This window comes from Hydra viridissima, unplaced genomic scaffold (genome assembly GCF_058129835.1).
Source record: "Hydra viridissima isolate aposymbiotic clone 2 unplaced genomic scaffold, HvirCarnegie_v1 scaffold_8, whole genome shotgun sequence".
Classification (NCBI taxonomy): Eukaryota; Metazoa; Cnidaria; class Hydrozoa; order Anthoathecata; family Hydridae; genus Hydra; species Hydra viridissima.
Genome location: NW_028324307.1, coordinates 3,050,001 through 3,077,886, shown reverse-complemented (window position 1 = coordinate 3,077,886; position 27,886 = coordinate 3,050,001). Strand labels below are relative to the sequence as shown.

General features: G+C 31.1%; 4 protein-coding genes and 3 pseudogenes across 5 annotated transcripts in view; 5 read left to right on the top strand and 2 right to left on the bottom strand.

The window, feature by feature from the left end:
- Window positions 1-27,886, top strand: part of LOC145186651 (mannosyl-oligosaccharide glucosidase-like) — a 405,622-nt gene that overhangs the window by 64,895 nt on the left and 312,841 nt on the right. The gene's annotated exons all lie outside the window — the stretch shown is intronic.
- LOC149884515 (dynein axonemal assembly factor 4-like) overlaps window positions 1-27,886 on the top strand; it is a 381,661-nt gene that overhangs the window by 64,895 nt on the left and 288,880 nt on the right. The gene's annotated exons all lie outside the window — the stretch shown is intronic.
- LOC145186554 (uncharacterized) overlaps window positions 1-27,886 on the top strand; it is a 246,865-nt gene that overhangs the window by 64,895 nt on the left and 154,084 nt on the right. The window lies entirely within an intron of this gene.
- LOC149884534 (uncharacterized) lies at window positions 301-2,159 on the top strand (annotated as a pseudogene).
- On the bottom strand, window positions 13,260-16,192 carry LOC149884533 (uncharacterized; annotated as a pseudogene).
- Window positions 17,371-17,859, bottom strand: LOC149884532 (zinc finger MYM-type protein 1-like). The gene has a single exon (XM_090094503.1). The coding sequence runs from the start codon at window positions 17,857-17,859 to the stop codon at window positions 17,371-17,373; it is 489 nt and encodes a 162-aa protein (XP_089950629.1).
- On the top strand, window positions 22,546-23,153 carry LOC149884531 (uncharacterized; annotated as a pseudogene).

The window sequence follows — 27,886 nt, the reverse complement described above, 5'->3', positions numbered from 1 at the left end:
CAAACGCTCAAGGAAATCAAATATTCACGATAATGTTTTTAAAGAGGATCAATATCAGTGGGAGGTTGTCCTTGTTGCGGCAAGAGTCGTACAATTCTTGCATAACTTTGATGGCACGCTCGTAACACTGGTTGTTTCGGGCAATGTTGATTGGAGAGTCATCTGTTTTCCAGTGGGTTTTCAAGCAATTGAGAGGTTTTGGTTAGTCATTCAGAGCTTCAGTTTGTTCTTCAAAATCTTCAACGCAGAACCTTTTTATTTCCTTACTGCACAAATAAGTTTTGGCATACGGGGTATTCCATGAGAAAGTGGGACAGGCATGTAACCCACCAACTCAGATTTTCTTTATACTTTGTGAAAATGATCACCAACATCACATAGATCACGATTACTTCTTTGCAATATTAAAGAATTATATGCTGAATTTAAAATGCAAAACCCTCAGCCCAAAATAGGATTTTCCAAATTTGCTCAGTTGAAGCCAAAATGGTGTATCTATGCTGGGCAAAAAGGAACCCATGCTGTATGCGTCTGTACGATACACCAGAACCTAAAACTTATGCTTAGTGCAGTTAAACTGGAGAAAAGTAACATGAGTTTATTGAGAACATTGTTTGTAGTAGAGAGTCAAGGGAATGCATTGTCCATCGATACAATAGTTGCCCTGGAATTCAGAATGTTATCAATTATGTAACCTCAAAGTTATTACAAAATGAAAGACAACTTGAAGAGAATGACGAAGTTTATGAAAATAAAATAATTGAGTATAAACAGTGGACTACAACAGATAGGGCAGAGCTTTTAAGTTACACATCTACAGTTGGTGAATTTATAGAAAGTCTTTGTGAGAAGCTTGATATTATAACATCCCACTCTTATATTGCAAAAGCACAAGGTAAATACTTAAATAAATTATAGTCATCGATACTCCCAAATGGAATTATTGTTTTGGTTGATTTTGCAGAAAACTTTAAATTTGTCATACAAGACGAAATCCAGAGTTACCACTGGAACCAACAACAATTCACACTACACCCTGTAGTTATTTATAAAAAACAAGATAAGGGTGCTACTGAAAGTCAACCTACATCTTTATGTAATATATCTGATAGCACATGATGGTGGATTTGTTTATTGTGTTATGAAAAAAACTGTTACACTTGTACAAGAAATGTTCCCCAATACATAAAAAATCCACTATCTTTCTGATGGTTGTACTGGCCAGTACAAAAATTGCAAGCATTTCTTAAATTTATGTTATCATGCTAAAGATTTTGGGATGCAATGTGAATGGAATTTCTTTGCGACATCACATGGAAAGTCACCACGTGATGGTATTGGTGGGACTGTTAAAGGACTTGTTTCCGATGCAAGTCTTCAACTTCCAACTGGCTCACAAATTCAGAATGCTAATGAAATGTTCAATTTTTCTAAAGACAACATATCTGGCATCTAATTTATTTTTTTTAAAGACTGAAGTTATTTGCTCAGTACGTAAATCTTTGACTCCCCGATTAAATAATGCAAAGACTTTACCTGGTACAAGAAGTTTCCATTAATTTATTCCACAAGATGCAACAAGCATATGTGTCAAAAGAGTCTCTGAGTAGGAGGAATTCAATTTAACACTCAACCTTACAAGCTCAATACAATATCTCCAAGAAATTAGAACAGGAAAATATTATATCTGCAAATACGATATGCTTCAGTGGATCGGTTTGGTATTAGAAGTTGATGAAAACAATGAAGATGCCCTTGTAAAATTCATTCATCCTCATTTACCTAGCACTTTTTTCAATTGGCCTAGCAGAGATGATTGTTGTTGGGTACCTAAACCTCATATCCTAATTATGCTAAAAACACTGTCATTTTCAACAACAGGCCACAGATACCAGATAGACACAGAAGAGTTGCTTAAGGTCCATTCCTTAATTTAACTCAGCCATAGTAGTAGTAGACTAATGATAACGGATAAGATTCAAGAAGTTCTAAAGAAGTGTTTATCTAACAAGCAAACGTAATTTATTACTCAAATCTGTTTGATTGTTTATAAAAAAACTCAAAAAACCCAGCTCTTATTTTTTCAACAAAAGACTCATTAAAATATGTATTTAAAAAAAAAGTAAAAAAAATTGATAAAATTATAATGCTAACTTGCTTCCCAGGCCACCCTTCTTGGTCAATTAAATTTTACCAGATAGACTATAGGTGAACTAGAGTTCTTATTTTTACTTTGTTCCCATTGCTTTTATATAAAATAAACATTATATTCTGATTCCTCATCATCAAAACTATTAAGGTGCAAAATTTCAGTTTGATCACATGTATGGTTTTACAATAACATGCAAAACAAAAACAACACGAAAATCAAGATGGCCGCCAAATGAAAAAAATCCTCCAAAATAGGTGGTTTTGAAATAACAATATCTCAAAAACCATTTTGATTACAGTGCTGAAATTTTACAAGGTAATCTATGTGATGTTGGTGATCATTTTCACAAAGTATAAAGAAAATCTGAGTTGGTGGGTTACATGACTAGAATATTTGTCCCACTTTCTCATGGAATACCCCAAACGTTTAATTAAGTTATCCAAATAAATTGGAGAAATATTTTCCCACACCAGTTGCAAAATTGACTACAAATGAGTTGTTGATGTAGGACACTCTTTTCTTACCTCACGATCCATTTATCCCAAAGTAACTCAATTGGGTTGAGATCAGGGGAATTTGGGGGCCATGTTATTATTTTCAGTTCCCTGCGAGCTTCTTCTTTTTTGAAAATAGTTTATACATTATTTAGATGCGTGTTTTGGTTCATTATTCTGTTGCATGGTGAACCCGTAGCCAATAAGACGCTTTCCACAAAGCATGGCATGCTTACATAATATCTTATAGTATCCACTCTTATCGAGAATTCCTTTTATTATCACGAGAATATTAGCTTGATTAAAAGTAAAACAGTCCCCCACCATATTTTAGCGTAGGCTGTGTATACACTGTGGATCAAATTTATTAGTAGCTGTTCGTCGCACATAGATCCATCACTTTTTTCAAAAAACAAGAAATTTGGATTCGTCCGTCCACAATACATTTCGCCTGTGTATATCTGTCCAATTTAAATGTGCTAGAGCTCATTGAAGTCTCTTTTTCCAATATATTGCTTTAAAAGAGGTTTTCGAACAGCTACTCTTCCATTTAAGCCAAGAGCTTTCAAGCGACATCTTACAGTTTCTTCTGAAATAGTTTTATTATGAGCAGCATTGAAGTTAGATGTCATTTTTTGGGCTGTTAATTGTCTACTTCGTTTACATGAGAGTATAATTGACTTGTCTTCAGCATTTGATGTTTTGCAAAGGCGTCTAGTTCTTTTTCTATCTTTATTTGTACCAGTACATTTAAACCGACAAATAGTATCATTCACTGCTGATTGCGGTATTTTCGACAATTTTTGAATATATCTATTTAGAAATTTTGAAAATTCATTAGATTTTCTTTATTTTATCGTTACTATTTATGTAAAATATATCTTTATTACTTATCCATGAATTGAAAGAATATCCTGTTATGTTTTCAGCATTTTCGCTTCGCTAAATGTTCCAGCTGTTTTTCTCCATTATCTTTAATCTTATATGGAACTGTAGTTGTATTTTGCACTGCAGATACTTTAAATACCTCTTCAATCGATTGTGTACCGAAGATCTGCGCAACGCCGCGAAATCCCCAAGCAAAGGGAAACCGCCAAAGATAAACGGGATCCCGGTTGAGTTCTAGCATGAATACTGAGATGTTTACGAGGAGGAAATGACAACACTTGCTAATGAAAAGCTTTTTGACAGGAATAACCAACTGCATGGTCTCAGAGAACAGCCCTAATCAGTTTCTTTCGAAAAAACTGAGACCCAAAAATGATACAAAACTGGCCGCCAAAATCTCTGCTGAACGCCGACTATAATATTTTTACGAAAGCATTCGCGCTGAGGCCAGCAAAAATCCTGCGACAAATCTTCTCTAACCTGTTTCTAACGAGAAAAATAGGATATACAAACAATCTTCCTGACGAGAAAAATAGTTGGATATACAAACAGTAAAAACGTCGAAAGCTTTCTTTTGACAATAAATCAAAAGAAGACTTTTGACAAAATAGACCGAAAGTTTCCTTTTAGAGCGCTCGAAGGGTTTAACCTAGCTAAAAACTTTGTAACGGCGATAAAACAAACCATGAAAAACACCCAGTCTCTAATCATTAACAACGTGTATATGGGTGAAAACCCTTCAACATAAACAGAGGCGTAAGGCAAGGAGACCTGATCTTCTTCATGTTGCACTGCTAAGCGGTGTAATCTTTGTCACTTGAGATAAAACAAAAATATCAAAGGGATTCCTATCCCAGGCACCAAAAACAGCCTTAAGGTACTGCAATACGCAAAAGGCACGACGATATTCGCCAGGAACCTCGATTCAATAACCGAGCTTTTTAAGATCTTAAACGCTTTCAAACAAGTTACGGGCTCCAACGTTAACGAAAGAAAAATCAAGGACTTGCGCTCAGTGGATTTGACAACGTCGTTTACAAACGCAATACAAAAAAAAAAAAAAAAAAAAAAAAACCGAAACAACTCCATCATAACCTGGCGCAATTAGAGCGGGATTAAAATACTAGGAATAAATTTTTACACGGACCTGCGCATTACTGCTGACGCTTAATGGCAAAAGCCCGTTAAAAGTTTAAAACTCAGTTAAAGTCTTTTAAATACAGAAACGTCTCACTTCGGCGCAAAAGCACATACGTCAATACGCTCGCTTTGTTTAAGGTTTATTTTGTATCAGACTTTTTCCCCAATAACAAAACAACGGAAAAAGAAATAAAAAAGGAAATGTCCGTATACCTACGGCAAAACGACTACGCGGAGCCAGTGAGACAAAAAAGTATGAACTTGCCCCCGTCAAAAGGAGGACTTGGTATTCTCGATGTGACGCAACAGGTCTTAGCGCTGAGGACCACCAACTTCCTGCAAATTCAAGATGTGGACCACCCCCACGAGAATATCTCTTTTCAGAAATATCTTTCGGCTCTGTTTTTATGCGGCCTAGAGACAAAGAAACATCCGCAATAGCGCTTCTTAACCAAAAACGATTTCCCAAAAGCGCTAAACAGTCCACCTTTCTATTATAAAGACGTGATAGAAAATCTAAAAAAAAACCTATCCATCTTCAAAATCAAACCTAAAATGACAAAAAATATTAACCTCCTTTTAACGCGCAAAAGATAGAAAACACGGAAAGTAAATAGAACGGGACGTTCCAGAAAAGCCTGCCATGGATGAGTATATGGGAACGCAGCTTCGACTATCATGTACTAGGACCTAGCCAAAACGTATTGTAAAGACTTCTTCACATATGGCCTTCAAACCCTCGAAAATAATCAAAAGTTGGAAAAAGAACCGCGGAATGGGTTGAACGTTGTGAAAAACTTGTGAACTCACCAAAAGTACCTTGTATCCTTTCTTGTTTTGCAAAAAAGCAAGAACGTTTGGAAAGGCTTTCCAAAAAACTCTACGAGACGCTTCTCCCAGAAAAAAATTTCAACATTGTCCACGCAATTTTTTACATCAAGATTCCATAAAACGATCCCTCAGCAGAACTAGTGACACCGATTACTAACGTAATAATAACAAAGTTATGAGACGTAATGGTCAAAGAAAACAAAAATGAAACTGCTACGAATGTAGTAGAAAGTGTAAAAAGAGAAATAAAATACATCTGCAAATCAAAATGTAATATATACAAAAGAAATAAATGCGGAAAAATTCCTTAAAATATTTTCTTAAACAATGCTTTAAGTGATCCGAAAATCCAGGCCTAAAGTTTACGCTTTAAAAAAAATAATAATAATAAAAAAGAAAGAAAAACCACCTTCCTACGATAATCTCCAAAAGATCCCGGTGGGTCTGGAGAATTTATGTGTTTATTTTTAGAGTAAGGTGTAATATCCACACTTATATATTTCAAATTATAAATTCCCACGAATATGTCCAAAAGAGCCCGGTGGCTCTGGAGGATATATATATATATATATATATTTTAAGGGCGTGAGGTAATAGCCACGCATATGTATTATACACAACGAAATCTTTTTGTAAACCCTAAAGTCTAAATAGAAAATGACGTCATACACACAAAAAAAGTTATTTAGTTAATGGAAATTTGTTTTATTAAAGATTGAATTTTAAAAAAAGTATCGTAAGGTCTTCTAATATGATGAGTTGGTGGTGCTAACTCGATAATTTAGCTGCTAAAGTCGGGTGGAGGATCAGGGTATTTATTTGTTTTCTCTTTTACCGCTTTCGTTCAAGCTCGTTTTTCTATAACCGAGAATTTCTCAAGGCAGATCCGTCGGGGTGATTGACTATCTCTTGCCAAGACGTTAAACGAGCTAATGTAGGAAAGCGTCGAACATACCATTTTCCACAGCTGCCCATGGCTGATGAGAAGTAAAAGAAAAAAGAAAAATAAAAAAAAGTTGAAAACTAACTTCTTTTTCAAATCGTTTGTCTTTAGTCTTCAGAGATCTCAGAGATCTTTCATAATAATTTTATTATGTTGTAATATCAGGCATAACATAAAGATTACTCTTGCTCTTTCTCGTATTTGTATGAAAAATGGCTCTTAACAAACAGAATAGGCATTACGTCTAAACTAACTTATAAATAGCTTTAATAAACTTTTACTATTGCCCCCACAGGTTTGTAAGGTAAAAAAGCTGCTTGTGCAAAATTTTCAAGTTCAAATTTAGAATAGATGGGTCTAAACTAGAATATGCTAATGCTTTAATGCACTTTAGTCCTTTAAATTAAAAAATCTCCCTTGTTTAGATGATAGGGACTAGCTGCAAGCATTTTATCTAAACACTTACGGGACAAAGCATCAACTATAACATAGTGGAAGATACGATCTTAATCCTGTTATTAGAAATCTAAAGTTAGGTTCAGTAAGAAATGAAGAATTTAAGATGATCCGAGTGGGAGTATTTTTGTCATAAGCAAAGTAATTGCAAACCAGTGACGTTTGAGAATGCATTTGATAAAAGCTCACAGATGATTTTGATATCAGGGCTAAAGGGTATAGGAAAAACAAACTTTCTGCAAAGTGGTATTTACCGTTGGACGAACGGGTTTCATCGGAAACACTTTAATTTTGTTTTTTATTCTAACTATAATAAAATTAATAAACTTCAAAATGTTTCAAACATGAAGCAACTCATTTTGAAAGGAAACACTTTGAAAACCGATATGAAATTTTTTCGTTGAGAGCGACAATATTTATTATGGATGGCTTAGAAATATGCAAATGTATTCTAAGCAGAAATATTGCTACTGTAATAAGATACTGGAGGACAGTTCAGGACAACAAAAATGTAATAAACCTACAGATTTTGAGTTTAAACAAAAATGGAAAAAAGAGTTTCTTGAAAGATCTTTCGGTAAATGAAATTTTGAGAATTGATCTAGAAATTTTCTCGAATTCTTCCCGTAACGGGGTAGCTTTGTTCTCTGTACCACTTTATTTGAAAGCAACGTTGTTTAACTTAAGTATTCAGTTTGTCAAAACCATGACCGAACTACAGACATTGATTTTTCTAGACTTTCTCGAACAAAAGTCCAAAAGTAAAGAATCATTAGAGCGGTTGATACAAATAAAAAGGAGCATATTTAAAAAATCTGTGAAGTAGTCCTCACTATGTTTTGCAGAGGAAAAGTAAACGTCTTACAAAAAGAGCTTAGCTTTTATCTAGATGAAAGTGATTCTGAATTGCTTGGTCTTTTAAAATTTTCTGTCCAAAGTCAGCAATATTAGTTTGTTCATTTTTTTTAATGAAATTTTGCGCTGTTGTTCGTTTACTATTCAACGCAACTGCTCATGAAATTGATACAAATGAGAGACTGCGTAATTTTTCACGTCTTATAAGCGGTTTTGTACACAGTAACGAGAAAAGCTTTTTAAGTTTAAGTAGCCAATTAAAAGAGACTATACAAAAGCAGTCGTTTTGGCTGAGAGATATCTTTGGTAAGATATTATACGAGGTGTGTTAAAAAAATACCCGGAATTTTCGTTTTTTTCAAAAAAGTATTGCTTTATTCGTCTACATTAATGTTGTCTCCTTCAAAGTAGTCCCCATTAGATACTATGCACTTGTGTCAGCGCTTCTGCCAATCCTTAAAGCACTTCTCAAATTCGATCTTTGGGATAGCCTTTAGTTCACTCAGCGATGCGCTTTTAATGTTATCTATGCTTGTGAAACGACGGCCTTTTAAGTTTTTCTTCATTTTTGGGAATAAGATAAAGTCACACGGAGCCATATCTGGTGAATATGGAGGCAAAGGTATTGTTTTTTGACCAAAAAATTACGAACAAGCAACGACGAGTGAGCAGGTGCATTATCGTGGTGCAAAAGCCATGAATTGTTTTGCCATAAATCGGGGCGTTTTTTTTGGATTGCTTCACGTAAACGTCGTATAACTTCAAGGTAATACTCCTTATTAACCGTACGACCTTGTGGTATGAACTCATGATGAACTACGCCATTTTAGTCGAAGAAAACAGTAAGCAAAACCTTAACATTTGATTGAACTTGACGTGCTTTTTTCGGTCATGGTGATTCAGGGTGCTTCCATTGTGACGATTGTACTTTGGTTTCGACGTCATAAACGTACACCCATGTTTCATCACCAGTTATGACCCTTTCAAGCAAACTTGGATCGTCATTGACGTCATTTAGTGGCTCCTGAGCGATGTTCATGCGATTGCTTTTTTGGTCGAAATTCAGCAGTTTTGGAATGAATTTTACTTTTGAACACACCTCGTATATTTTACTTTTCATGCAATACTTTGTAGTTTTATCATCAGTTTATCTATGCTTCTTTCGATTGATTTATAATCAATTTGTAAATGGTAGATAATTGATCATAACTATTATTACTCTAAATATAAAAGCTCTTCGTTTTCTAAAATCATATCCAGCAATTTTATGACGTTTTTTCTCTTATGTGCCATTTTCAATAAAGCTATAAAAAAAAACTATTTCAAAATAAAATTTAGTTTTTTATACTCAAAAATTCGTTCACAGACTCAAGTCCGACTAAAGAGCAAAGGTTAAACAATAAAACGCTATAAATTCTCGGAACGGATTTTTAACATAGGGTCGAAATAGTCAGAAAATAGTATATACCTTCAAGAGAATATTTTCTATTGGACAGACAACTCATGTTGAATAAAACTCGACTTTAGGTTCGATATGGGTCATAACATCTCTCACGAAAAAGGTTATGGTATGAGATTAAAAAAAAATAGGAAAATGGCTTGTACTCAGCTTCAGAGTATATCGAAAAAGCACAATATTTTGACTTCCAAAAGTTATGTCAGACATCATCTTATCCTGTCATAACTTAGTACTTGCTTTCTAAGGAAATATGCTTCAGTTGACTAAGCATTACAAAAGCTTGACTGCTTCTGATCAAAGCAGAAAAAAATTCTTTGATTTAGAAGTGATCCTAATGTTCTAAAGCCATCTAATCATTTAACTTAATAGATATCTTTATGTTTTGGTGGAAAATTATAGATCCTGCATACGTCGGAAACATTATGAAAGTCGGTTCTTCAAATGATATCGACCTGCTACATATAAGTAATAAATTTCCTACTGATACAATATTAAATTGAAACTGGAAAAAAAACTTTTTAGGAGATTAAATAAACAAATGATAAACTTCTACACTTACAAAATTATTATTGAAAATTGTTTTGAAACTTTATGATTAATAATAAGAGGAAATAATACATCAAAAATTTTATTTTCATCTTCAGAACCTTTCTAAAAAGTGTAGAAGTTGATCTTTTCAAAATGTAACATGGAAAGTAACTTTCCTTTCAATTATTTCATTAAGATGCAAATTTAAAAGAAAATTGAAAAAATTTTGTACTCAATTGACATTTTTGGAAATATTCGACAATATATATGTTTGAGGTCGACAAACGCTATTCTGTTTTCCTATACAATACCAAACTTTATCTTTAGAATTATAGGTTTTCTTTGAGATCAACTATTGGCAACTGTTTCAATATAAACAATGTCAGGTCAATTTTCTTCATTTAATCGCTTCGTTTTTATAATACTTAGTCTCTGGGAGCAAAGCTGTCACAGGGATCCGGTGTTTGAATATTCATTAAGGCTCCAATTCTATACCTTTAAGTGCAACTTTATTTAAATGTTTAAGAAATAAAGTTGCGCTTTTTTGCTTTTGTTTAACTGAATTTTTTTTTTACTTTGCAAGTTTGATTATTATGAATCACTAAATTCTGAATTTTTATCATATGTTTCAAATGGTTTACATTGAAAAGTATGATAAAAGCATAGACTTGATGTTGAAACATATGAAAAAAAGTCCTATATTCTAATTTATAGGGCAAAAAAATCATTTGAATTAAGAAATAAATTTCAATGTGTTGTCAAAAACAGCGACAAAAATTTTTAAATCAACGTCAAGATAAAAACTCATTTGCTTTTCTATTAGCTTACTTAAGGCAAGAGCTGTACAAAAAAATTATTTGATAAATTGTGAAGAAAGAAAATTTAATAAACCTTTCATTATTTTTCAGAAGACAATCACCGTGAAGGTTTCATCACATGTTTCTGTGAAGCACAGGTTTCGATTATCGAGGATTTGACAGAAACAAATGATAGTCGACGAGGATTTGGTCATTTAATTAGATGACGAAAATGCATTTCTCGAGTTATCAAAACGATATTTAAAAGAAAAACTAATTAAAGTCGGGTCATTAAAAATTGCAAACAATATTCTAGGAAAAAAAAGTTTTTGCAGAGAGGCATGCAGATATATTAAAGTCTAAGTTTAGGATTGCAATTTGCTTATATGGAAAGCAATATTTCGATAACGGTGAAAATAAGTTTTGAGAAATAGAAAATATACAAAAAGAAGTTTTAGGAGAGAAACATGCTGATACTTTAAGTAGGAAGTATTGGGTTGCTACGTGCTTGTTTAAAAAGCAAGATTTTAATAACACTGTAAAAATATTTAGAGATGCAGAAATTATTTAAAGAAAAGTTTTAAGAGAGAGACACTCTGAAACACTATATGCTAAGTATTGTACTGCACTGTGCTAATTTAAAAAACAGCAAATTGATAATGCTGAAAAAATATTTAGAGATGCAGAAAGTATGCGAAAATAAGTTTTAGGAAAGAAACGTGCTGATACACTTAGTAGCAAGTGGTGGGTTGCAATGTGCTTATATAAAAAGTAAGATTTCGATAACTTTGAAAAAATATTTCGACATGTGGAAAATATGCGAATAATTGTTTTAGGAGAGAAACATGCTTACGCACTAAATAAAATGTAATGGTTGCAACTTGCTGATGTGAAAAAAATCTTCGATAACGCTGAAGGAATGGTTAGAAATGAAGCAAATATGCAAAAAGAAGGTTTAGAAGAGGAACATGCATTAACACTAATTACTAATAATTACGTTTTTTTAGTTATATAAAAATCATCAATTCGATAAAGCTGAAAAAGGTTTAGAGACGTAAAAATATGTGATAAGATGTTTTAAGAAAGAAACTTGCTGATATATTAAATAAAATGAACTTGAATGTATTTGCTTCTTTAATAAACAACATTTTGATAAAGCTGAAATAGGTTTTCGGAGATGTTTGAAAAATGAAAGAAGAATGTTATATAGCATCCATCACTTACACCAAGTCCTAATTACTATTTGTCGTGCTACTTGAATGCGAAATAATTAAGTTTATATTTTATCTATAACACCGCGATCTGTTTTTATTTTATAAGAAGAGAGAGCAAATGGAATTGTTCGTTTTATATAACAAAAACAAAAGCGTGTGAGGCTTAAATAACTAGGCGATTGCATGTAACACTAATTGCAATGGTATTAAATGATGAGCAACAAAATTCTAATTTTGAAATTACTTTTACAAATTTAGAAGTTATGTAAAAGGAACTTATAGATCTTAATTCACTCACTAAAGGTCTTTTTGTTGGACTTGTGTAAGTAAAATAAACAATGGCGTTTCTATGTAATGTTTTTCGGAAGGTTTTCTGTTTTTTTGTTTTTTTTCTTTTTTTTTTCATTTTTGAAATCTTTAAATCAACCGTGATTAGAAATCTCCTAGTCAAAAAGAGTTCAGCTTACTGCCTAACGCTCATGTAGTTTTATCATGTTAACAGTTTTGAGCTGAATCTCGGAAGCTAATTTTTTCTTAATGTAACTTTGACCTGTTATAAACATGGGGGCAGTAGAAAAATTGATACATTTTTAAGTAATTCTTGGACAAAAGAGGTTAATTTTTTTATAGTTAAATAGTTATTCAAATAAATCCAACACCAATAAAATTCGCCGAGAAAACCTATTTTGATGTCAACAAATGTTTAACAATGTTATTTCAGCTTTTGCATGCGCGAATTGTTAAATACAAAATCAACAAAACAAGTAAAGTGGTAGAGAAAAAAAAAAGCTGACTCTGAACCACTTACATTCTTTATAGCCCAATACGGTCAAAAAGTATTTTTTTATTTACGGTGTTAATAGTTTAACCATAGCAATTGGTCATCACAAGCTTGTTTGTAGTTAAATTTTTATTAGCTTAGTTTTCTTATCTTTAAACAAAACTAGTTCAGAATCACTAACCTAACCCTGAGCGAAAATTAGACAAAAATATGGCTTAACTTTGGATTACAAAAATTTAATCATAAAGGCCGACCATTTAGCAATCATAAAAAAATAAACCAAGAAGCTAATCATTAAAATACTAATCCAAAAATTGTTACTGCAGTCTTAAAAGAAAAAACTGGTCAAATATCTCAACAGAATTAAATCCTGCTATTTTGTGCGACCACGTTATAATAGAATTCAAACCCTGATAATATCACAAGTAATGATAAGTAATAAAAGCATGAATTGTATCAAAGGAACTTTTAACTCTGACACTTATCGGTAGAGTTTAAAGCCATGCTTAAAACATGTATCTTGCTGGCTGACGTTTATATGAGATGGCTAAAAGCTTAGCAACTTGACCAAATAGCTGATACTGGCTGACAAATAAAGTTACTGACTTCTGGGTGCGCAAATTGCTTTGAAATATAACTAGTATTGTTTTTGACAAAAAGAAAACAAATTTAAATTTAAATTAAGCCAACTTTTATTTTTCAATTAAAACTAAAACTCAAATTAGACTGAATAAAAAGAGTCATGATTTTTTTCTATAAAAGTAACGCTTTTCTTTATCTCTTGAAGTGGTTGTTGCTTAGCACTAGAACATGTTTTTGAATCATTATCATTTTCTGACTCTGATATAACTAAAAACAAAGATAAAAAAATTTAATAAAAAGTGATATCAAGAATAAACAAATGATACTTGATGAACTCAATCAGTTAACAAAATATTTAAAAATGTCTAACAATTACAAATAACTACTCCATATTCCACAACTAAATAATATTAAAAAAATAATAGTTTTTGCAGCAAATTTTTTTGGTGTTTCAGTATTTTTTTCCAAAACAAAAATTTATTTTATTGATGCTATTAGTTGTATAGACATAAAATACCTTAAATTAAATCTAATTGGGTCACTTTTATGTTTAAACCATTCTCCAACAAACTTTCTTTTCTTTCATTTCTTGCACAAAACATTTTTGTCGCGAGATCTAAAAAATACCATGTTTTTGCAGAAGTTGCTTTTGTATTTTGTATTTAACAAATGGCAAAATAGAAAGTGAATTTCCAGCACTGACCATATTGCTTAATCATTCATACGGTTTTAAAAATCTAACCAATTCTGAAATCAAGGCTTGTTCATCATTATCTAAACAAAGGTCTTGTCTACCCCATTTCTTAAGTAAAATTTCTTCAGGATCTAATAACTGGTCTATTTGCTGTTTTAGACTTCTATGCTGTCTTTTTATGAAATTATCATCACATTTCTCTTTACAAGCAATATCTAAATTGTTTGCTTTGATCATGTTTGCTTCAACACAAATTTGAATGGGAAATTGCTGCTCTAAATCATCAATGTCTTTCACTTCAGCAAGATTTCGAAGATTATTGTATAATTTTATGTCTGCTTCACGATGCGATTCCTCTAAAAGTAAAGTTGATTTGAAGTTCAGGCAGGTTACAACTCGTCTGCATTTTTCTAGCAAACATTTTGTTTCAGTACAACTGTTTATACCATCACATGTCAATATTAAATGCAGGATATAAGCCAGACAATGTTGTGGATCCTATGAGCCTAAAAGTTTAGAGGTTTTCATCATATTCGCTGCACCATCATGCACAGTATGTAGCCTCATATCTCTACAACGCCTCTGAAAAAATTCTTGTACAAAGTCTTTGATAAAATTATGACAATTATGACTTTCTAAAGGCAAACAAGCTAGAGTAAAAATTTTTCCATGCAAATTTTTTTTTAATAATGGAACACTTTAGACATAACTAATTATTTTGAACTTGTCAGTCCAGGCATCAAATAAAATTGATGCTGCATCAATATCTTTTAAACTTTCCAATACAGATTAAATGAAAGATTTATACATATCAGGTAATCCAACTTGACTCGCAGCAAAACCTGTGGGAAGTTTTAAATCCTTCATTATCAAGATGAGAAAATGGTAGTAGATCTGTAGAAAACCAAAAGACAAGATCACAACTTAAGTCATATTTTGATGAACAAGCTATAGAGCAACTGCACCATCTACGTAAAAGTTGATCATTTTTCATTTCAACGATTGGTTTGTCTGGTAATATTTTGTGAACAAGAAATAGATGACTTCAAGTTACTGCTTGATGTAAAAGTTCTAACCTTGTGAATTTTTGATAAATGTCCTGCACCTGAGGACTTGACCTTTGTGTTTTTCTATCAAAAAACATTGGCTACAGTGATAATGTTCATCGTCGATAACTTTACAATTTTGTGTCAATATTTGACCATAGTATTTCTACACTAATGATAAATCTGTGTTATTTTTTTAAATTAGCTACATAGTTTAATGTTCAAGTATTTTAAAGAACTGTTATGTGAAATACGAGATTCTTCTCGATCTATTACTAAGTAATACAAACTCTGTGTTTAATTTAGCTAATTTAAGTTGAAAAATGATAGAGCAATAAAAAAAATTTATAAGCCAAGAATAAAAAACGCAGTATCTAAAATAAAATGATATATTATATATACTAGATGTCCAACTTGCGGGATTTTATTGGACGAAAAGTGAAGCCGCTTTTCTTGTTTACAAATTTAATCCACCATTTGTAATAAGGGTAAGAGCTATATCCGACATGCGAAATAAAAGTAAAAATGAATGTTAAGAGCATCTAAATTTCTCAATAAATTAAAGATACTTCGAAAACTCGTTTTAATAATGACTTAAATAAGTAAAAAGTAATTGCTGCAAAGAATCGAGTGCTTTAATATAGTAAACTTCTCACATTTTAATGCGATAGTCCACTTTTTGCGAAATTCTTAGTTAAGAACTGGAAATCTGTGAAAAAAAAATCACTTCTTTTCATTTATCAATAAGAAAAACCATACGCAGTTCATGAATTCACTATTTTAATGTTAACTTTTAAAATGTTATATAGGTAGATAAGCTTTTTTGCCCGAATTAGAAATGGGTTCCGCGCAGTGGCGGATTGAAGTTTAGTGTCGCGGGGGGGGCCAAGTTAGTATATAGGGGGCGACCGGGGTTAAGTGTGGTATTTTATGCCCCAGAAATTATTTTCCTGAAAATTACACTTATGGCTAAAACACTTTATAAGTGGTTTTATTTGACTTTTATTATACATATTACATACTGTAAGACACTAAATAACCTAATTTTTTTTTGAGTTACCTACGTTAATTTTAGTTAAGAATTATCTTTTTTAAAAAAAGAAACATTTAATATTACTGAAATAGTTCAGTCATTTAAAAATGTATTTAACTAGACATATTAGAAAAGTTAGCATTTAGAAAAAATTTAATTTTTCAGATAGTTTAGACAAACTTTTTTCCGCGAGATTTCATTAAAGCAAAACAATTTATTGAGAAGCCAAAGTCAATGCTTTCAGCGAACTCTCGTTCAATAGAAGTTAATGCTAATCCAGAAAGACGTTCGTTTGTCATTATCGATCTAAGATAGCTTTTTATAATCTTTAGTTTACTGAAACTTCTTTCAGGATTAGCAGATGTAACAAGAAGAGTCAAATAGATTTTGTAAAGTAAAGACAAGTTAGGGAGACCGGGTGCCATCTGTTTCTCAATCAAGAATTAAATTAAATCTTTCATTTGTAAGTTAGTTGTCAGCGATGAGGATATCGATGCATGCACATCTTTGAAAGTCTCATACTCTACGACTGCTTCTTTAGTATTTACGTCGTTGCAATAAATTTGACATAAACTTTTAAATGAATTTACATTTTCTTCGGAAAATTTTGACGGGTCAAGGCAATCAAAATGTGTAACTATGTTACTAAAGTCGTGAAATCGTTCATTTAATTGGGTTATAATTGTATCCAAAACATTGAAGTAAGTTTCACATTTAAAGCGTGTAGTTGGATCATCTACTCTTTCATCTTTCCACAGCTCTCCTATCATACGTTTCTTTTTGGCAACTCGCCTTTCTTTAAATTCAGTTTCTACATCTAGTTTCGCACATTTTTCACTAATAAATGATTTGACTGCTAAATGTAGAACTTCAAAAGCTGCATCGTGTTTCATTTCAACAAACTTTTTTTTTTGTTACATCAATCAACTGTTTTGCATATAAAACGTCTATATCTTTTTGTCGCAAATAGTTAGATAACACAAAAATATTATTTAACAACTTTTGCAGAAATAACATAAGAAAAACAAATAAATGTTTTTTTTATTAAAACTGATAGTCCAATAGTTTCTGCTCTAACAATTCTTGTATGCGCTTTGGATTCTCCTAGATTTATATCTTCAAGAGTAGCTAGAATAGCAGAAAAAGATTCAACAACAGCATCAACTGCATGCTTCCCACTTGTCCATCTTGTATCAGAAAGTCGGTTCAGAGTGTCTACTGTTGATTTATACAGACGTTTCTGGTGCTCTTGGAGAATATGAAGTCGTGATAAACTAGACGTTAGGTGCATATACAATTTTTCAGCTGTGCCAAAAAACAAATGGACATCACTGTTTACAGACATTGCTTCAATGGTTATTAAATTTAAAACATAAGCAAAACAATGAACATAGATGGCATTCGGTGAAAGCGCTTTTATTCGAGTGTTAAGACCAGTTTTAATTTCAGACATCACAGAAGCACCGTCATATGGTTGTCATCTGCAGAGTTTAATATCAATGTTTCGTTTTTCAAGCTCTGATAAAATTAACTCAGCAAATGGTTCAGCGTTGCTGTTTTCTAAATTATAGAAGCCTATGAATCTTTCCACAACATCACCTGATTTTAAAAAGAATCTTAATGAAACGGACATCTGATCAATTTTGGAAATATCAATAGTTGAATCAATAATTAGCGAAAAAAACTGGGCTAATTTAACTTCATTGTTGATTGTGGATGAAGTTTCAGAAGCAAGCGATTGAATTAAATCATTTTCTACATCATGACTTAAATGCAGTTGATTCCTATTTTCATATCTAAGATGATTGTCCAAAGTAAGATCATATTTGGGTAATAGAGTTAACAGTTCAAGAAAACTGCCAGCGTTATTAGTTGTACCTTTACTACCCAGTTTATATTGTTGATTTTCTCTCTGTCCTCTAAATGATAAACCTTGCTTTGCTAAGAACAACGTTACGTCTATCATTCGTTTCAAGGCTTCTCTATTCTTTTCTACTTGGTGACATTCTTGACAAAGTTAAACCAGATATAACAGTTTTATCATTTGAAATACGTTATTTAGTTAGCAAATACCGGCGTATTGCATTTTGATGCAGGTGAGAAGTTTCGTGTTCAACAATTATTTCCATCCCTTTTTTCCACTTATTGATTCCTGCTGCTGTATCAGACCATTCTTTGCTATAACTTTCAGCTTTAAAATCAGCAAATAACCAGCAAGCGTGGCGGTACATTTTTTGATTGCTAGGTGAAAATACAAGCCAATACCTTTCCTTTTTATATTTCCCTTTCCTATAGTTTTTGTATACCAAGATATTTGGAACTTACAGCCGGCCTCATCAGTTGGAAATTGGAAAGATTTATGTAGACCTGGCTGACATGGTCCTATTTCACGCAACTTCCTTATCAGCTTTGCGCTCAAACTTTTATTATTATATAGTCCGGGATCTGAAGGGAAATCCGATTGAGGAAGAAGTGGTTCTTGAACAGTTGTAACTGGTACCGGGATATATGGGGCAAGTTCTTTTTCATCAAATGTTTCATTTTTAGAATAAGTAGACCTGGTATCATTATCGTTTGTCTGCTCGAAGTAGTGTTGAAATCTTTCAGCAGGCGCATCAGTTTCACGACTTTCTGTATTAACACTTTCAAAAAGGTGTTGATCTTCAGGCACTAACGTATTTACAGCAGAAGTTGTAACTGACTGAGTATCTGACAATTTAGTTAAAAATGATGTTAGTTTGTGGCACTTGCTTGCATCCATGTTCAAACGAACCTTCTTAGCTAACTTGTGGGAAGCTGCTCCACTTTACTTTCGTTTTTTATTTTCATTGCTAGGTTTTTGATCTGTATCATCCATAGTAGTTAACATAGCAATATTATAGCTTGGATTTACGACTGTTGCTTAACTGTTTTGATTTAATACAATCGATCACTCATATATATTCTGTAAAAAATTATTTTAACAACTCTTACAAATAATAATGCTGATTATCTTAAGCTGATTATCTTAAGCTGATTATCTTAAGGCACTAATTTTTAACATGTAACTAATGACAATATTAAATAATTAATAATGTTTAAAAATCAAATAATAATATCAATTTTTATTAAAACGGCAAAGGTTTATTAAAGCGGCAACCATACAAGAACAGATTACTGATTTCCGATACAAAGAAAATCAGAAATCATTAAAAAAATATTAATTATAAAAAGCAAAAACTTAAAATTAAAAAAATTCAATTAAAATATAAATCCTTTTGAAAAGAAATTTTAGAACGGTTGATTAAGTTAACGTCGTTTAACCGTTTGATTATTTGTTCTTTTTTATTCAAGCGTTTAGTAGTTTTTAATATTTTCATCTTAGACTTTTTTTTTATCTTCTATTTTAAAATACTTTCTTTCTTTACTTTCGTACTTGTTTTTACTCTTTTTCTTTCTGTTTTCCATCGGTAATTTGAATATCCCATACATTGAATAAAGAAGACAGTTCTTTAGCCATTATCTTTTATAATATTCATAATTGCAGTTGTCATTTCTTTTTAATCTTCACCTCCAACTGTTGCATGGAAGTTCATCTAAAATAATAATAAAGATAACAAATGTAATGTAGTTGAACACGCATAAAATAAATGAAAACAATTTATAAGTTACACTTTATATTTACAATAGTATTTAAAATCAAACTCATTTATTACATATTTTAAAGTAAAAAAAATGCTATTAGCACATATAGCATATTTCTAAAAACCTACTAACTGATTGCAGTTCACTGATACATACCAAAGATTGAAAGGTGTCTTTGTTTTAAAAAATATTCTTCCAGGATTAGAAGGTCATTTTCTTCTTTAATGGGAAAATAATTCCATTGAGTTGAGACAGATGGTCCTACTAAGTTTCCATCAAGAATGCCGTCTACTGCAGGAAACACAAAACCTTTTTTTATATTGATTAGGCGGTTGTTTAATTTCTTTAAATCATACTGGATACTGACAGGCAGATCTAAACTCTTTTTCTCAAATGCTATAAAAAAGTTTATAACACTAACTTTGACTACACAGTAAACAAAAATCAATCGGTTTGATCTATATCAAACAACATAGCATAAACTTCAGTGTTTAACAAAACTAAGAAGGTAAACAAAACTAAGAAGGTAAACAAAACTAAGAAGGTAAACAAAACCGTAATAGTATCATAAACTAAATTCAATGAATATCTAAACAAATAAAAAATCAACATAATTTTTTACCAGCAAATCGTAAGCCTAAAGTAGCATAACAGTTGCCAAGCTCTGGCTAGGAGAAGGTGAAGGTGAATAAGAACCATCATGAGAAGAGGGTGTAACAGATAGAATTGGAGATGACACACTTGTATTTTGAGATTTTTTTATAATTGAAGCTGTACTTGCAGGTTGTATTAGTTTTTGTAATTAGCTTTAACAGGCTTCTTAAATTTGGGTGACAACGATGGACAGCTATCCTCCTCAGTGCTACTGTCACTTTTAGCACAACATGCAAGCTTCTTAGCTGGGGGTATATTATGTTCTTCATCACCATCTATAGCTGTTTCAATGCTTGATGTTAATTTTAACATTTCTAACTGTTCCAAAGCAGCTTTATAGCTATCCAAAGAAACAAAAAACTAAAGGAACACAGTAGTTGTCAATGAACTGTTACTAAATATTAGTCTGTGTTGGACTATATTAGCTCAGATCATTATCACGTCCATACACACTATTTATATGTGCAATAAGCTAAACAGTTAGATCTGTCCTCTTTTTCACATTTAAATCAGGAAACACGGTTCTATTACTAACCCTAGTTCCACTTTGTATGCATCACTCGCAACCATAATACCCATTGTGTCCTTTTATAAACTTGACAAATGCACGTTGAGGTGCATCACACACAAAAATTTTAACATGAATGGTAAAGTGGTTTTCACCTACAAATAAACCTTGCTCCTTCAAAAACTTGAATTCTGTGACAAAATTAGTTAGATAGATGAACTTTTAGGTTTGTTATTGCCACAAAAAAATGCAAACTAAAAAAGGCTTATAATTATTTTCATCAATTTTAACACTGCAAAGCATCGATCAAAACTCTTTCCCTGGGCTCTTATACAAAGGTGCTAAATAATAAAATGACTTTGCAGCTACCAACACAATTAAAGGCCAGTAAACTTGTTAGCTGATGTTGTAAACCAAAACAAACAAACTCTGCAATTTGCCCAAACATGTCTTTCATGATAATTATGACTTTTAGTTTTTAATCAGGTTCTAGCATCTTTTGGTAAATCTGGATTTTATTTTGATAGAATCTTCAGCAACTCTGATAAAGCACAATACGTAACACTGTGTTTAACTGACCAGCGTACAAGCAGTTCTTTTAAAGTAGCTTCTTCACCACTGTTCTCTTCGTTATCACTGGAACAAGAGGGATAGTAGCCATGCTCGTCATTAGTTACATCATAGTCATCATCAGAATTGTTAGTTGAACTCAACAAGGGTTGTTTTTCCTTAAAATATGATATCTCAGCACCATCGAACTCAACGAAAGGGAATTGGTAGCATCTTCATGTTGTTTAGTATTCAAGTTTTGATGCAGCAAATTATGTTCATCAAACTATTGAATAGAACAATATTTGTAATACATTATTTGTAAACATGTACTGTTAGTTGTGCATAATAATTCAGTTTCATTGGTAATACTAAAACTGCTATCAGTTGCATCAATTGCTGTTTGCAAGTCATTGTAATTCTCAGTATTGCTATTTATGTGAATTTCACCTAAATTGCGATTAATTACTCTTTTAACATAATGTGACTTAGCAGAACAAGTTGAAACTATTGATCTCTTCATTCCCTATAATATTGTATATAACAATAGCATATTTTTAGTCAATATAAATGATTATATTTTTACAAAATATCAGAAAACTTAAAGAAGAAATTTTTATAATTTTGATTTTTTAAAACTTTTAAAATTTTTACTCCTCAAAAATAGTTTTATGCGATTGATAAAAAAAAACTAAAGAATTTTGTATGATATTTCTTTATTTTAAAACAAAGAACAAATAAAAAAAATCGGCTTTACCCAATTTTATTTAAATTTAGAAAAAGTATGCAATACATTTCACTAGAGTTATATCTTACAAGATCACTTTTGTTACAACAATTTATTGCTATTTATTATAAATTTATTATATACTTAAATAATTATAATCCGGTCAAAATAGACAAAAAAAAAGTGGTAGATTTGCAATAATACGCATAGAGCTTAAAATTTGTACATACCTCGAGCACATTATTACAAATAAAGTATTAAAAGTCCCCATCGATCCCATATCGGCAAAAAAGTTATTCAAGGTTTAAGGAATAATAAAAGTTGTTTTTTTTTTTAAAAAAAGGAAATGTTTTATCATAAAAATAGAGCAAGCAAAAGCGAAAAGCATTTTAACGCATTTTTGAATAAACTGATGAAAAATGCTTTTTTCAACTAATTTTTTCAACTGATTTTTCTCGTCTGACTTTCCAAAATTCTTGGAACAAAGTTACGAACGATGAAATACTTTTAGCGTTGAATGTTCTATTGCAGTTAAGAGTATCGAACAGTATTTTTTATTACGATTGGAACCGTTTAATACTTTTATTAAAATGTCGCAACTATGTTTTATATGTAGTAAACTTTTAATAGCAAGTAAAACTATTGTTGTTGATCGTGGAATGAAGACTTTGATTGATACAAGTGTTAAAAGAAGTGACGGGTTTTACGAATACCTGAAAGATCTGAAGTCTGTGACGATTCATGTAGTGTGCCGTAAAAAGTACACTCGGAAGAGTACTATTGTTGCATTTAAAAGACAGCAAGAAGTAGATCAAGTCAGCACATCTGAAAATAGTCTACCTCGTACCAGAGCGCGCGTAAGTGAATCACTTTTTTATTTAAAAAATGATTCTTATTTTGCGGCGATGAAGCAAACGAGGAGGCCGAGAAGAAGAAAGCGAAGAAAGTTCGGCGTAAAATTCATAAAGTTGCGACTCTTGATTTTAAAGAATCAATTCTGAAGGTAGCATGGAGTCGTTTTGACGAGGAAGCAAAAAAGGTTACTGTACGCATTGAATATGAATTTGATTTAGTTGCTGCTAAGGCTAAATATCATAATACCTGTTATAATTCTTTCTTGAGACAAACCAATGGGTGTAAAATCGGTCGTCCTCAAGATGAATCTACAAATGTTGCAATGGAAGAAATATTTAAATAAATTGAAAATAGCGATGACTGCCAGTTTTCATTAGAAAAACTAAAAAATATTTGCAAAAATCCACATTTAGATAACAAAACAATTAAGGCACGATTAAAGTTGAAGTTCGGTAATAAAATTATTATAACTGAAAAACCGGGAAAGTTAAAGTTTATCTATTTTTTTTGACAATCATAGTGATATTCTTATTCAAGCTTGGTATTAGAAGAAAAGCCAAAATAAAGAAGAACGATTTCGAACTTTAAAAACTGCGGCAGCAATCATTCGAGAGGACATTCAATCATTGGTATTTGATAATACCAATTATCCCCCGCCTAGTCAAATGTTTGAAGATATGAACAGCGATTTCTCTGAGTCATAGACTTATTTTTAAGAGTAAGTTATTTTGAAAAATAAACGATCTAAATTAGAACATTTAAAATTAGTTTGTACAAGTATCAGCCACAGCATTATGTCTAGGCCTACGAATACATAATACATAATATGCATTTAATAATAAATAATATATGCAAATATTATGTATATATTATTTATATGTATATTAATTTCGTAATATTTATATTATATTATATGAATATTAATTTCGTAATTTCACAAAAATCGCAATGTCTTTTCTAGAAATGTATTTTACATAAAATGGCATTATACTTAATATATTTTCGCTATATATTTTCTCGCAATATATTCTTGCAATATCTTCTCAAAATATATTTTCGCAAGCATTGCAATATCTCAGGAAAAGCAATTCTTATAAAAATGTATATGCGCAATTTTATTAAAAACTTTCATGATGCAATACTTTTGTTTGATCTTTATTATGATAAAACTTATCATTAATTGGAAAAAAAATAAAAACTATTTTTTTTAACCTTTAACCTTTTATAACTTTTTTTGAAGATATGGATTCGGTAGGGACTTTTAATATTTTATTTGTAATAATATCCTAAAGGTATGTACCAATTTTCAGCTTTATGCGAATTATTGTAAATTGAAATGTTTATTTTGACCGGATTATTTTATGAAAAATTACAGTTAAGCTATGTAAGTTACAGTTATACTGTATGTATTTATTATATGTATTATGGTATATACTATGGTATATACTATGGTATATGCAGTTTATCAATTGTGTATGTAATAATTTTCTAAATACAATAAAATTTTAGAAAAACACAAATTTTGTAGCATGTGTAATAAGTATATATATATATATATATATATATATATATATATATATATATATATATATATATATATATATATATATATATATATATATATATATATATATATATATATATATCTATATCTATATATAGGGTGTCTATTTGTAACATTTATGAGAAATTGATGAACATCTTCTGGACATGCATTAAGTAATTGTACTCAGTTACTTATATTATATTTAATTATCAAACTGCACACACGATAGCTTAATTATAGTTTCAAAGTTACAACTTTTTAATTAAAGTTACAGTTTTTTTTAATTAAAGTTACAACTTTTTTTTATAATTTTGTATAGACTATATCTAGATTTATTTTTATCTTCTACTTTTAGAAGAACGTTTAAAAAATTGAGTAAATGATCATCAAATGGGTAACAGATAGATTATAGATGATAATTACTTTATTAATAAATATCTATTAATGAAAGACTTTTTTTTTTATATTAACAAAAACTTTGAAGAAAATTCGGGTAAAAAAACTTACTGTTTCAATCTATAATACTTTGAAATACCAATATTTCTACCACTTCTTTGTGTGTTTCAGCAATGGATCCATTCGGAACTCCGTCTCGTCGGATTTTTCTCGCTTTTTCGGAGTTTCGGAGTTCGAGAGAAATCGAGAAACCTCGACGGAACTTCGACGAGGTTTGTAGAAAACATCAGTTTTTACTCGTAAAATAATTAAAGTCTTATTTTATTTCTACGCTGCTTTTACAATAGTTCATGCTGTTTTCAAAATATAAGTGTTCTCTTTGTTCAATATCAACACAAATTTACATCGCAATGCAGTTAGTAATGCACAGTGGGACAGGTGGTGGAGGTGGAAAAAACCTCAAAAAAAAAGCTTATTCTATTCCAAACCATATAATAGAACATACTCGTACTTTTCCATTGTACTATTTCAGAAACTCTTTTGATTATAATAGTATCTTTTTAATAATAGAAGTTTTTAAATCCACAAAAATCAGTTGCAGTATAATAAAATGTAATGCATAATAAAATATCTTTTTTTGTCAAAAAGTAAGAATTTTTTAATTTTTAAGCAAAGATATTGTAAACAGTAACTTTTAAAATATGATGCTTGTGTGATATTAGTTAATGTATTTTAACTATTTAGTAGTTTACCTTTACAAAAAAAAGTCAAGACCTTCACCGAACAGTTAAAAGAATACGAAGTAACTGGTGTGAAATCAGAAGCAGTTTTGAAATTTGAACTAGCAATCCACAGAATTCAAGCAACTTCCTCGGAAGCAGAAAGAGTTTTTCCTCGTCTTCCAGATTTGTCACAAAGTTTCGTAGTTCACTTTCTGATGAAATGATAAATGTTTTCATCTTTTTAAAATATTATTTTAAAAGATCTTCAGTATAAATACTTTTTTAATATTCTTTTTTTAGTTTTTACTATAGGTACCCCAAGAAGTCTTTATTACAGAGCACCGCGGAAGGGCATTTTACCGAAAGTTCACGCCTTCTTCCTAACCGATGCCGGTTAGAAAGCCATTTATTAGATAAAACTTATTCGTTAAAAGATTGCGATAAGAAAAATATTTAAGTACTAAGGAATATAAAAATATAATTTTTTTAAAAATTTATTGTAAATTATAAATCAAAATATATAAAAATAAAAAAAATAAATATAAGAACAATGTTTAATTATCAACTAGATAATTTATTTTTTTAATTTATAACAAAGTTTTATCGAAGCTCCGATTTTTTCTCGACTCCGACGGAGTTTTTTCTCGATTTTTCTCGACTCCGGTTTTTCTCGATTTTGGATCCTCTGGTGTTTCAGTAATGTTAAACCCACTTCTTCTCTTGATACACTTTTTTTCAAATAGGTCAAATCCACTCTACTCGTGGTACAACCTGTTTAAATTGGGTAGCTAAGAATTCTATTCTTTCACTTCTTTGCATAACTTAAGTTTTAATTTAAAAACAAGGCTTTTATAAGAAAAAAAACTTAATGATGTCTGCTAACGTAAGGTCATTGTAGAAAGTTGTTGATTTTTCTTACTACTAATGAAATAAAAATGTGAGTAAATAATATTTAAGTAACTATTAAGAAATTCTTTATAGCACAAGTTGTCAAATTTTAGTATTAAAAAATACACAAAATGGCCTCATAAAATTTCTGATAAAGTTACGCATGCGTACGAATATGTAAAAGTAACAATATTGGCCAATATTGGAATGCCAAAATTTGCGCGATATTGGGTATCTTCGACAATATTTGCACAACACGCTGAAACAATATTGCGCAAATTTTGTTAGCCAATATTGGCGGAATATTGTAAATCAATATTGCCCCAATATTTGAATACCAATATTGGCGTGATATTAAAATGCCAATATTGGCGCGATATTGGTTACTTGGCAAATATCAATGCGGATGCTTTAAAGTTGCAAACACACTTTAAACTTCAAACTCAAGCATGAAGCATGCACCATTGTCGTTGGTATGATATTGACTCAAAGAACCTTACTAGCAGAAGCAGTTTAAGAACACTTCGCTCAGTCAAAAGAAACCTCAAGTCTTTTAAACTATCAGGTGGAGTGTTGGCCAAGGCCAAAATGTTTGGCAATGTTGTTTACAAACCAATTATCAATGGACCTAAGGATACACAGATTCTTGATATTACACTTCTTTATGTTACACCTTTTTTGGGCACAGTCAATCAACTCTTCAAAATTCTTAAAACTGTGTGGTCTGATGCTGAAAAGTGGCTAGCCATGCTTCACATTCACCAAAGCCCATATCACGGCGGACACTGAAGGCAATGAATGCAGGAAATTGTTGAAAAATATTGATTTTTTACAATGTCTTGCAGAAGAAACTTCCACCATCCAAGCTCTTGCTGTCATTGAAGCTTTTATAATTTTAATTTGGTTGTAAATTCATACTTTGGAAAAGTACTAGAAAAGGAATTTCCTTTCAAAATTGATCAATATAAAGCCACATATTTAGCTATCCAACTTGGAAGCATCACGACCAAAATCCATACAATAATCCACCATATCAAGGACTTTGAAATGAAACAATTGCCCTTAGAACAATTCAGTAAACAGGCTGTTGAGACTGCACATGAAGATTTTCACCAGCATTGGTCACGATACAAAAGAGATAAAACTCACCCTGAATACAAAGGAAGCCTGTTCAGTTGTCTTGTGAATTTGAATAGCAACACCTTTAGAAAATTAATAAGAACTTTTATCAATTCAGCTTCATTTTAATGGATTAATATTATTTTTAGAAGAGAATTTAAGGTGATAAGTAACCCATTCTAATGATTTATAGTCAATTTCAAAAAAAATATTTAAAACTTTTGCCAATCTTATGTCTAAAATTAGTGCCATTTAATAATTGTTTGCTGAAAAGATAGAATAGTAAGTAAAAGGTTTGACAATTTTGGATGTTTCTACAAACGTTTCAGCTCAGTGCTACAAAAGCAAAGTTTTGCTATGATTTTAACTTTTTATGATATGTACGTCAAAGCGTACAAAATCAAG

Bases quoted from the DNA above. Each gene is read 5' to 3' on its own strand.
- LOC149884532 (XM_090094503.1), bottom strand. From the start codon at position 17,859: ATGATAGACGTAACGTTGTTCTTAGCAAAGCAAGGTTTATCATTTAGA.